This window comes from Pelmatolapia mariae, linkage group LG5, assembly GCF_036321145.2.
Source record: "Pelmatolapia mariae isolate MD_Pm_ZW linkage group LG5, Pm_UMD_F_2, whole genome shotgun sequence".
Lineage (NCBI taxonomy): Eukaryota > Metazoa > Chordata > Actinopteri > Cichliformes > Cichlidae > Pelmatolapia > Pelmatolapia mariae.
This window is the reverse complement of record NC_086231.1, coordinates 37173779-37186623: the sequence shown is the minus strand read 5'-3', so window position 1 is coordinate 37186623 and position 12845 is coordinate 37173779. Positions and strand designations below refer to the sequence as shown.

At 39.6% G+C, this 12845-nt stretch overlaps 1 protein-coding gene across 2 annotated transcripts in view; it reads left to right on the top strand.

Annotated features, from left to right (window-relative positions):
• The window catches only part of cadpsa (Ca2+-dependent activator protein for secretion a), a 318715-nt gene that overhangs the window by 281186 nt on the left and 24684 nt on the right, over nt 1–12845 (top strand). For both annotated transcript variants that reach the window (XM_063474914.1, XM_063474915.1), the window contains one exon: nt 3307–3414. In XM_063474914.1, coding sequence (XP_063330984.1) covers nt 3307–3414 — 108 coding nt within the window. The remainder of the gene's footprint in view (nt 1–3306; nt 3415–12845) is intronic.

Genomic DNA, 12845 nt, shown 5'->3' with positions numbered 1-12845 from the left:
AGTATAGTTACCTTTAACCGCAGTACGAGGACAGAGGGGAAATATGGGCCAGATCGGACAGGTTCTAGATTCGTAGGAGCCAAGGGTGTCTGACAACAGAGGACTTGTACACAATAGGTGTAAAAAAAAACAAAATTGCATTTATTAACAGTTATCAGCGCGCTTCTTGGAAACAAAATAAAATAAAATAAACCCCATGTCACGGGTTGCCCTTGAGGATCCACACGCAGGACTCCTGAGTTGCGAGTTAACAATAAAAGTTTATTTACAGTTTCTTCACCGAGTGTATTTACAGGCTGTGCGGGGATAGTGCTATATACAAGACGTGAGGGGGCAGGGTTCCAGGGATCCGGGGAAAAGGGGAATGACACACATGCTCCACTCCGACCTCTCTCTCCACTAGTGACCAGTCGCTCCTTCCACACACCGCTCGAGGAAACACAGGGATGGGTCCGGGAAGTCTAGGTACAAAGATACACACGTTAATATCTAGCACGCAGGCACGAGAAACCTTGGCTTGAACTTATTACTGACAAGAGTTTAACAACGATCCAGCGCTGAACAATGGACCTCTTCCCTCTTAAGTACCAACTGGTCTTGATGAGGTCCAGGTGTTTCCAATACAGGGAGGCGTGCAGCCGAGAGCGTGAACCCACCATGAGTTCCGCCCCGGCAAAACAGGAGAGAGAGAAAGAGAGACCGAGAGATAGGAGCATAATAATCAGCGCCTTGCTGATCCCCCAGGCCGCGACACACCACAAATAGTTGACCCAAGGATTTATTGTCTTTTGTGTCATTTTTTAAAAGTCAGTTGCAGTCTGTCAATGTTCAATAGTCACTCAGTGTGTTTGTAACCAGTCGGGTTACAATCTACCAGTTCATCCGGCTCTTTGGGCTGGGCTCGCCATCCAGTACTGGAAAAGGGATCCTCAATTCTTCTCAGGTCCTCAAAACCAATCCAATCGAAGTAAGCAAAGAAAAAAACCTGACCATGTGAAGCAACAAATGCTACACGGAGCTTCACAATGCTCACGTTGGCTCACGGCCTTCGGAACACACTATCACTCTTATTATTTTCACCGAAAAAGGACTTTTACTATCCAGCTAGCTTCTTCACCACACGGGTAAACAGATCTTTCACCGTCTGTGTCTCTGGCATATCTGACTGGCACACGAAGGCACACACAGGTGTCTGAGCAGTGCACACAGATTGGGGGAGGGTCAGACCAGCCAATGATTGGTTGCTCAGTGGATCTAACAAACACACTCTAAAGGACAAAGTCCTGCCTCTACACCATTTATCCACATATTAGTTTAAACTTATGTTTACATGCTTTTTACTAGTATTTATTATATTTAATTGCTTTTTATCAATATTTATTCCCATTGCGAAATGAGTATTTTAATCAAAAGAGTATTAATATTTTTTAATCCCATTTTTAACACTGGGTTACACAAGTCAGTTCATTTCCAAAGTGTCTGGTCCTGTGCTTTCACAAAGGTGAACTTAGCTGAAATTAACAAACTTGTGGATGGTCTCCTTCTCCAGTACAATAAAAACTCAGAGTAACTCGTCAGGATAAGGTGGTGATCAGGATCAGGGCTGCCATCTTCATCATGGACAACCCGAAAGCAAATGGCATTTTGATGGAAGCTTGAAACCCCAGTATGTGTAAAACAGGGATGTTTGCATGAAATTAAGAAATGCCAGTATTCAGTTACCAAAATATGTATACTTTATGGCAACCCCCCCCCCCCCCCCCAACCCTATCTTAAATTTAATGTAATGTAAACAATAATGTTAAACTTCAGGAACAAACAAAAAAATCCAAACTCTTCAATATTCTCAGAGATATTTTTTCTGCATTATCTGGCTGGGACAAGGAGATAGCCTAAAGTCAGTTTTTATCAGTTAAATATCAATATTTTGGTGTTTTTTCACCATCCATCCATCTTCTTCCACTTATCCGGGGCCGGGTCGCAGGGGCAGCAGCTTAAGCAGAGAAGCCCAGACCTCCCTCTCCCCAGCCACCTCCTCCACCTTATCCGGGGGAACACCAAGGCGTTCCCAGGCCAGCCGAGAGATATAATTTTTCCAGTGTGTCCTGGGTCTGCCCCGGGGCCTCGTCCCAGTGGGACATGCCCGGAACACCTTGAGGCGACTTTTGTTGTGATTTGGCGCTATATAAATAAAATTGAATTAAATTGAATTGAACACCTCGCCCAGGAGGCGCCCAGGAGGCGTCCTTGTCAGATGCACGAACCACCTCAACTGGCTCCTTTCGATGTGGAGGAGCAGCGGATCTACTTCAGTATCCCTCCCAGATGGCTATATTTCTCACCCTATCTCTGAGAGGCCAACCACCCTTCGGAGTAAGCCCATTTCTGCCACTTGTATCTGCGATCTTGTTCTTTCGGTCACTACCCACAGCTCGTGACAATAGGTGAGGGTAGGGACGTAGATCGACCGGTAAATTGAGAGCTTCGCTTTTACACTCAGCTCTCTCTTCAGCACGACAGCATCCGCATCACTTCAGCTACAGCACCAATCCATCTGTCGATCTCCCGCTCCCTTCTCCCATCGCTCTTAATTTTAATCGGAAATGTAGTGATATCATTAAGATAATATTGTTTCTCTTTCTGTCTTAAACACACCTAAACACACTCACATTACGGTCCAACATCCATTTCGATATTCTGCTTTTAAGTGAGGTATTTTTGCATCATGCAATAAATATTTGTATTTTTTGTATCACTATGAGCTTTGTCTGTTTCCTTTCTCTGTTGTGAAGATAACTGAGACTTGAGATCCGGCTGACCTTTTACTTTCATTTGTGAATGCTTTGTAAGGCAAACCTTGCTGTGTGACCTCAATTAATTTGAGATCACACAAAGTACTAAAGCTAACAGCTAATAAAATAAGTACACACTCAACCAACTAGTTTCATATATGCATACATTTCCATCTAAGTTCTTCTTTCATCAGTTGCTAAATGATACCGTGAACTATGAACAGCTGTTTAATAACTTTTTTGTAGATGATATAAAATTTTATAAAAATGCTATTATTAAACATGTACGAGCATATTACGCCATACAAATATCCGTGTTTATAAATTACATACTAGTGAATTAAGTATTCATTAATGCTTTACTAAAGCTTTTAAGTGTATAGTCATTATAAAGTGTCACCATGAGGAGTAAATCATGCACCTTCCAAAATACACTTTGTCATTTTTACTGTTTTTCTAAGCAAAGATGATTTTTATTTGATGTCTTTTTCTCCTTTTTCCTGGTTATTTACAGAAGCCAGGGATGGATGTAGCTGACAGTTATGTGACATTTGTTCGTCATTCCCAGGACATGCTGCGGGAGAAGGTCAATGAGGAGGTGTATGTAGAGCGAATATTTGACGTAAGTAAGCTACAGCATTGCCTCTCTTCTCCAAATCAAAGAGTAACACCTAAGTTTCATTTACTTCATTTGCGCTTAATGTGCAGCTGTCAGGTAAATATATATATATATATATATATATATATATATATATATATATATATATATATATATATATATATATATATATTCAATATGTAAGCTCACAAACTCAGCCATGCGCAGAGGGACATTCAAAGACTGTCAGAAAGTGGAAAGGTCACAGTGTCTTATTAAAACAGTACACAGGATTTTTTTTTTAAAAGAAAGACAAAAAATAAGCAAACAAGCAAAACTGGCAGTTACTAATGTTTTGTAAACTCTGAAGAGTACACAGAGCTCAGTGCTTTTGTTAACAGGTGATACGAATTCCCATAGTCAACACTCTACTCCATAGCTTAGAGTGCATTGACGTACATTTCAATTACTGCCTCACAGGAGTGGAGAGAAGCCAAATGTGAGACATTGGCATTGACACCCAGGTTTGTGAATGTGATAACTCAGGGATGAGGCAATGTAGGAGTTTGAAATTCATACCTGAGTGCATCTATTAAAAATCTCGGAAGAATTTGAATCTCATTGACCTCAACCGTAAGGTCAAAGGTCAATGAGATTCATGAGAGTCAAAGTTTTCTGAAAATCTTGTGAATGCGCTAATTTGAGAATGAGGGGAAGTAGGTTTTTGAATTGATGCCACAGGTGTTTCTATGGCAAGCCGAGGGGTAGCACTGGCAGCCGACAGTACTAGTTTAAAAACTTCTGGTTAACTTTCATGCATTACAGTTATATTAAAGTGCATTAAGACAAACCTTAAAAATTTACAGTACTGTTCAAGAGTCTTGAGCCATCTAACATCTATTTGTATTTTGATAGAAAAATGAAATATAGGTACAGTGATTTACTGAAATGTTCAAACATACATGGAAATACAGTTTATAAAACACTGTAAAGGCAGAGTACTCTGTACTCTGTTTGAAAGTCGATCTTTGGTATGACCAAGTTTACTCTTCAGCACCATCTGAACTCTGTCCAAGCCCACTTGTAATTTCTCTAACTAGTCCTCAAGAAAGGTTCTTCATGCTTTGTGAAGGACATTTCAAAGTTGCTCTTAGATGTTGGCTGCCCTCTGTTATGTTTTTCATCCAGATGATCACACACGGCTTCAGTAATGATTTGGTCCAGGCTCTTAGGAGGTGAATCCATGACAGATAATGTTCCATTATGTGTTTTTCTATCCAGGTATGCTTTTACTGCATTGATATTTTGATTGGGGTCATTGTTATTCTGAAAAATGAAGTTGTTGCTATCCATCCATTCTCTTCCACTTATTCAATTCAGGGTTGCTGAGGAGCTCAAGTCTATCCCAACTACCATAAACAGGCCATAATATCACTATTAGACAGGTCACCAGGCTGTCCCAGGGCTAACATAGAGAAACAGACAACTTTTCACACTCGTGGGTAATTTAGAATCACTGATTAACCATCTTCAGTAACTGAATGTCTTTGGACTTTGGGAGGAAGCCGGAGAAAACCCACACAGGATGGGAGAACTTGCAAACTTTACACAGAAAGAGATTCGAGATTCAAACCCAGGATCTTCTTGCTATGAGCCCACAGTGCTAACCACCATGCCACCACACTGCCAGCTTATAGTTAGGACTGGATCAGGTTATCATGAATCCACCCTTAGAGGCGTCCCTTTTTCATTCCCTATGTGTTTTTACACCACTATGCCTTTAATTATGAGTTATTAATAATCTTTGGCTCTCCTCCACAGCATGTCTTTTGTTCTGTCTCCCTCCCCTCACCCCAACTGGAGCTTTGTAATGCCGGAGATTTCTTCCTGTTAAAAGGGAGTTTTTCCTTCCCCCTATCGCCAAAGTGCTTGTTCATAGAGGGTCGTCTGATTGCTGGAGTAATTCTGTATTCTTTTGGGGTATTTACCTTACAATATAAAGCAGCTTGAAGGGACTGTTGTTGTGATTTGGCGCTATATAGATAAAATTGAGTTGAATTGTTAACCCCTTCAGACTTGTTGTTGCTGATTTCAAGTCCAGTTCTTGTGTAATCTGGCATGCCTCAGCCTTTTCTGATGATTCTGTTCCTTAAGATTGGCTTCTGGACAGCCGTCCTTCCAATGAGACCAAATCTAATGAGAAACAGGACATGGATTAACTGATGGGTCATTTGCATCACTGTGTGAGGTCTGGATTTTTTTCTGTATTTCCCCATTGTTAATTTGCTCTAAATAGTCTTTCACAGCTGTCACTTCTTCTTTTGCTCTCAACTTGTTTAACTCCTGGGATGTTTCACTCGTGTTTGAAGCTTTCTGAAAAATGTGGCTAATCACAGTTAGTTAGATTTGAAGAGCTTTTCCCCTTAATAAACTTCTTTGTTTAGTGTCACAATTTGTTTGATGATTTGAAAAATGTGTGACAAATATCCCAAAAAGTTTCATAGCACTTTAGGTGTCATATTTGATGACTTTTCTTGGCAGAGTTTATTTTAATGGGCTGGCTTCCTGTCTTATTACTTACTCTTCTAAACATACACTTCCAGTCACTGTGACCAAATAGTTCAATCTTTGTTCCATTTGACCACAATAGAAAAGATTTCCATGTGGGCAACTACAAATTTCTGTTGAGTTTAAATGTATTGATTTTGGAGCAGGTTTTTTTTTTTTTTGTTGCAACCCTTTCTGTCCCGTTCTGTCTTGCTTCACTATGGACAATGGCACTGGTGTTCCAGTAGTTTCCAGTTCATGGCTGACCTGAGCCTTGGTAGTTCTTACTGAACATCCTAAAACATGTTTTTATCATTTTCTTCTGATTTTGGCAAATAATGAACTTGTTTTTTGTTTATTGGTATTCATGCAGCAAAGGGCAGCTACCAGTTGTAGTCAATCAGCATCATTAAGAAAAATGTAATAGGCCTGGGTTTTGCCAAGTTAAAATACAATATAGAAAATTCAATACCTATTAAAAAATGTAAATTTTTTTGTGTATATTTGACCCTGTGTAGACCAGAAAAAAGTAATTCAAACTTGTGCACCCAATATTTGTTTTTTAAAATCACTGAAGATTTTAGACAGCTGTAGGAGCCATTCCACCCTGGAAAAAGAACAGTTCAAAGGAATCAAAAGGGCAAAATAAGCCCGTGGTGAGTGTGTACACATTTCTGACCACAAGTATAGGTGCTTTTATTATGCATGAATGACTCATAGATCGGTATCAAGTGGTTTAACAAACACACAAAATGTTCGACACAAAATGTTAAGGTACAAGGACTGGACTGCAAATGAGTGAAAAAGCAGCTAATGACCAAAAAAGCCTTTATAAGACTTTCAGAAGACCTTGTGAAACCACTGCTCGAGACCGCTTAAAAAAATTATGAACATCTGGCTCCTTGGAAAGAAACTATAAAGTAATGAGGGGCTACTCAAGACTTTCACAGTACTTTACTAGTACTAGTAGTACTCCTAGTAGTTGTTAGGCTACATTCATAGACAGTGATGGGAATAACGGCGTTACAAGTAACGGCGTTACTTTTTTCAGTAACGAGTAATCTAACTAATTACTATTTCTATCGTTACAACGCCGTTACCGTTACTAACAAGAAAATGCGGTCTACTATTTTCAACAGACGGTTGAAGCTGTGTTCAGTTTACCGCATCTTATATCAGCTGCACGAAAGTAGCTGTAAGTAATCTGGGCGCTACAGCTTTAAGCAGCTGCGCGCGCTCCTGCGGGCGGCAATCACTGTCTGGTAGACGATCACTTTTTGGCAAAACACCTGGAGCTAAGGGGGCAAAACAATCGCATGAGTGCTGCTATTTGACTGAGGAAGAATAAAGTAGTCGTGGTAAGCTAATAACATGACCACTTCAAGATGACAAAGCAACAAGGTGATATATACCAGTTGTTAAACTAGGCCACGTAAAACCAGAGTCATGATAAACAATATATACGCGTGTTTTTCCTCAATATTTTCATCACGTAACTGTCTAAGGACAGCGCTAGCAAGCACTCTCTGCTTATGACCAAGAAAACAAAACAAAAAAAACCCCCAGCCCGTTCGTGTTGGTGGAAAAATGCACCATGACGACCAATCAATAAATGATATGGCAACATGACATTTAGTTGTTTAGGAAGAGGGGGAAGTTTTAGGAGTGACGGCGAGAGAGAGAGAGAGCAGAAAAAGAGAGAGCGAGTTTTGAGATGTGAGAGATTTGTGACGTTTAGCGTGTTTGGAGTGTGTAGTTAATGTGTTGTCTTGTGTAGTTAGTGTGTAGTGTTGTGGATAGTTTTGTGTTGTGTGTCAGAACAATGAGGCGACTGCTGTCTCCAGGTAGAACAGGAGTGATACACCTGCTGCTGTCAGACCTGCAGGTATCAGGCTGTGATGTCCTCCTTTATAGTGGACAGAAATTATTTTTTTGGAGTGGCACAAATAATTTGTGTGACATATTTGTATTGTCTCTGTCCTGTCTTTGTTTATCTTTGTTTACCAGACAGTTAATATTGTATAGTTACCATTATAGTATTGTATAGAATTGTATAGTTAGTAATTAGTACCTTTTTATCCCTTAATGTTTACCGAAACTTAGCATGTTATTTATTTGTAATTCCTAGTTTTATATCTCTTGGAGATATATCCTTTATATATTTATAAATGCACCATGGGGGGCTTAGGACGAAAACAGCATTTCAGTACACTGTATACTGTGTATACTACTGTATTGACAATAAAGCTCTTGAATCTTGAATGAATCTTATTGAATGCAGAAATACCCGATTTTTCTGTCAATAGTTTTAAATGGTTATTAAAAAAAAAGGGTAAAAGGTAAATGGGTGCAAATAACTTTGTTGTTTGCAAAACCTGTGCATATGATTTTAAATTTGACAATTTATATTTGCATTTAAAGTTATGAAATATGATTCAATAAACATGTTTGTGGTTGTTACAGTGAAAATATCACTTTTTCTACTCAGATTTTATGTTTTTTGTCTGATTTTAGATCAATTGTGTTAATACAGTATGTCAAAATGAAAACATAACTGTAAATTCAGGCACGTGAGGTTGTGCTGAAAACAATGATACCAAACAAGGCAAAGTAAATAGTTTTTAAAGGTGAAATGTAGAGGAAACATCAAAAGTAGTTAAAAATGGCCAATTATACCCTGGACCCCAGAGGGTTAAACGTTTTTTTAAAGTAACGCAATAGTTACTTTTCAAGTAATTAATTACTTTTAGAATCTTGTAACTCAGTTACGAACTCAGTTACTTTTTTGAAGAAGTAACTAGTAACTATAATTAATTACTTTTTCAAAGTAACTTGCCCAACACTGGTCATAAATTGTATAGGTACACTGCACAGTCACTCATATTGCCTAACCTACTGGTAGAATTCTAAAATTTCATTTAAAAACAAACGTTTGGGTTTGGTCTACATCACAAATATTTCAATCCAGTGGAATATAACTTTAATTATATAAGTGTCATATCACAATAATAGTCGCCTCTCGGTGCTTTGTATTGTAAAGGAAAGACCGTGCATTAATAGAGAAAAATTTACATCCTGTTAGAAAAATTAAGGAGGACCAACGTAAAAAAAGTTAAGTCGAAAATTGCTGAGATTTTTCACTTTATCCAACTTCATCAAACAAAAAGATTTTTATACTCTTGTTTGTCAGAAGTAGCAAATGTTAAGAGGAACTATTCCTGTGAACACGATTCCTCTGTGTGAAGATGAAGAAGCTACCAAAAGGCTGCCGCTGTACACTGTGCCCTGCCAAAGCACCGCCCAATTATAGTTTGGAACCACAGATAATGAAGTAACAGGATGATGTTTGATACATGTGCTTAGACACTGTCCTTTCCATCTTTCCATCAATTGTTTGACTGTCTACATTATTACAGTTCACTTGATAATTACTAATAACTTCACTTAATGACTTGTTGCAGTCCTGCATTTGAGATATGAACATATCCTGCACCCAGCCATTTGTGAAATGGCCATGGGCCAGGAGTGCAGTCTTTTGTTGTGGGGTCATGTGGATCTGTTTTATTGGTTGCTGACAGTTTAGTTAAATACTGATCCTGGTTCCTTGATATGTTTTTTTAATTTGTATCTGCTCATCTTTATTCTTCTTCTCCAGAATCAGAATCAGAATCACTTGTACTTTGTACACAAACTGGGAATTTATTGTGGTGCTAAAAACAGAAATAGAATATATGGTATTCATAGACTATAAATAATATATACATCTCTAGGTAAATATTAGAAATATTAAAAATAAATATGCACAAAAGGAATGTACAGAGGTCCCTCGCTATAACGCTGTTCACCTTTTGCGACCTCGCTGTTTCGCGGATTCTTTTGTGGAGTTTTGCATGCTTTTTTAAAAATTTGTATTTACTTTTTTAACAGGTGCTAGCAGTGTGATCCTGAAGTGCTGCACTGTATGTTTGTACGTTTTCTCCCCAACAAACAACAATGTCGATGAAACATTTTGCACCGTCAAAGGCAACCGCGGGTGCCTTTGGTTTCATTCTATAATACTGGACCATAAGGCACATCAAGCGAAACAAAACAGTCAGATAAGTCAAACGTTACTCAACTCATTCTTCTTGCTTCCTCCACTTTCATACCATTGATTCATTAATTCCCATGTTCTGGACCTGAAAACAGGGTTTGATCTTTGGTTTCATCCTATAATACTGGACTTATTTTTCTACAAAGGTTTGAACTTTGAGAGTTTAAACAAGAGAGAAAAATGTGAAAATGTTCATGTCTGTCTGAGAAAAGTGTATAAAGTGTGTAGTGAGGGGTTTTACAGCCTTTAAACATCTATAATAATTGCAAAAAATAAAGTTGGCTACTTCACGGATTTCACCTATCACCTATCACCTTTCACACGACGGACCACTATATATGCTAACTAACAACAGATACAGATATCGAATACAATTAGAAAATAAGAAATATATGATATTATGAGCTGACGAAATATAACTGGGACATGATGTGCAAAATGCTTTCACTGAATCCAGTGTGCAAAGTTTTTATAGCCAGAGTAAATAAGTGTGTTATTGTAACATGTTAACTGAGCAGTGATCGGGGTGAGGGGGCGTTGTTGTAGTCTGACAGCCCAGGGAAAGAAACTATTCTTATGCCGTGAGGTGTTGGTTCTGATGGACCGCAGCCAGGGGGAGGTGTCACAAACAGTTTATGTCCAGTGTGAGGGGTCCCCACCAATATTCCTTGCCTGCCTCAGTGTCCTGCAGTTGTACAGGTCTTGTAGGGAAGGCAGATTGTAGCCAATCACCTTCTTAGACACACTGCAGTCTGTGTACCAGATGGTAATGGAGGAGGTGAGGATTGATTCATTGATGGAGGAGTAAAACTGCACCATCACTGACTTTGACAGGTTGTATTTTTTCAGCTGGTGCAGGAAGGACATTCTCTGCTATGCCTTGTTTATGAGAGAGCTGATGTTAAGCTCCCACTTTAGGTCCTGGGAGGTGCTGATTCCATGAAGTAGAAGGCCTTCACTGTCTCCACTGGGCAGGCATACAGGAAGATGGGATCTGGGGAGGCTGGTTTCAACCTGAAGTCCACTATCATCTCTTTGTTATGACTGGTGTCTGGAGGTGCGGCTTTTAAGTGTACATGGAGAAATGCGGAGGAGAAAATACACAGCCTTTCTGATTCCATTATCGATATCACTTATAGGTGAACTGGAAGCTAATAGAGCTGTTTAAGAACATGACTAAGGGATGGATCCATTCGAAAAGGAAAGTTTAAAACCTAATCTTAATAGTAGAGAGTGTCTGTTTCCATAATCTAAACTGAGAGCACAAGGGCCTGAAAATTCTCCTTGCTGGGTTATCTCTAAACTGGATCACAGAACAAGGATCTTACTCAAGCATGCCCATTTCTTTATTGTGTCCTGATATGTACAGTTGCCCCTATCTGCCTGTAGCATTGTGTTAAATCAAAGCCTTTAGGTTTATTCCTTCTTCTGTGATCTCTCTGTCTGTATGTCCTCACACAGGCTGACAGAAAGGTGTCTAGTGCTAGATGTTTGCTGTTTGTTTCTACAGCTTGATCTGTTACTTTGCCATGCATCCTGTTCTCCTCCACAAGAGCATTTCTAATGGAATTTGTCTCAGGCAGTCTCCTCTGTTGTCAGTCTGTATCAGTTCTCCCTGCAGCATTACAAGGGCCAGTGAAGGTGTCTGTAGCTGCTGCCTACAGCTCTGTTGTGCTTTTCTTGTCACTCAGTCTTTAAAAAAATCAACAACAAAACCCCCCAAAACAAAACCCTGTTTTCTCTCTGTTAGCTTTGTGCAATAATGCAGTGCATACGCCACACTTAGAAAGGTTCCTTGTGTCAAAGAAATAAATAAATGGAAAATCACTGGCACGTTCTTCAAAAAGTTGTTGGTTCCAAAATTTAAGCCGCTGAGATTAATTGTTGTAAAACTGTTGTAGGAAATTTGCTACTATTTTGAAACATGAGCCACCATCAGTCAGAGTTACAGTCCACCACATCAAAGGGCCTGCTGTGTGTGCACGTGAGTGCTGGGTGCTGGGGTAGGGGTTGTCATCTTAAATTAACATGGATGGATTCTCTTTAGTCTTTAGTTTGTTATGCAACCCCAATTCGGTTGAATAGATTCAAGTACAGACTGTAAGTCTAAAAATAAATATTTTCTGGAGTTCCACAGAATTATATCCTTGGGCCTATATTTTCCACGTATACACTGGGCCACCTACACATTAGACCAGGGGTCGGCAACCCTGGGCACGCGTGCCCCAGCTGGCACGCGAAGGGTTAACTGATGGCACGACCATAGCTGGACGGGCCGATGATTTTTTTCAGCACCACGGAAAAACACGGATACATCCGTAGACTTGAGACAGAATTCACTATGTGTTTTCGGGACTTTCAGGTGTATGGACCAATGTTTTATTTTCTGATCAAACCAGAAACTTTAATGAGCAGCTGGGTTTGTCTCACATTAACTGGTTGGACACAGAGGACATCGAAATGCAGCTGATTGAACTGAAAAGCTCGACTCTGTGGGGTCAAAGTTTGCAGAACCACAGACAAAGCTGGAATCCACAGCTGTGCTTGTTCATGGAGCTGCATTTTCACCTGCTGGACATCACTACCTGACAAGTTTAATTGTCTTCAGAACATTGCAGAGGCCTTATTGACAGTATTTGGCTCTACATATCTGTGTGAGCAGATTTTCTCTCACATGAGTGTCCTCAGGTAGCCGTCTGAATGCTGGACACTCAGAGACCTGTGTCTCTGAGTGGGAGACCAGTGATCACATTAACATGTGTATCTCTGTATTAACAAACATGCCATATTGGCCCAGTTTATTTTTCTTATCATT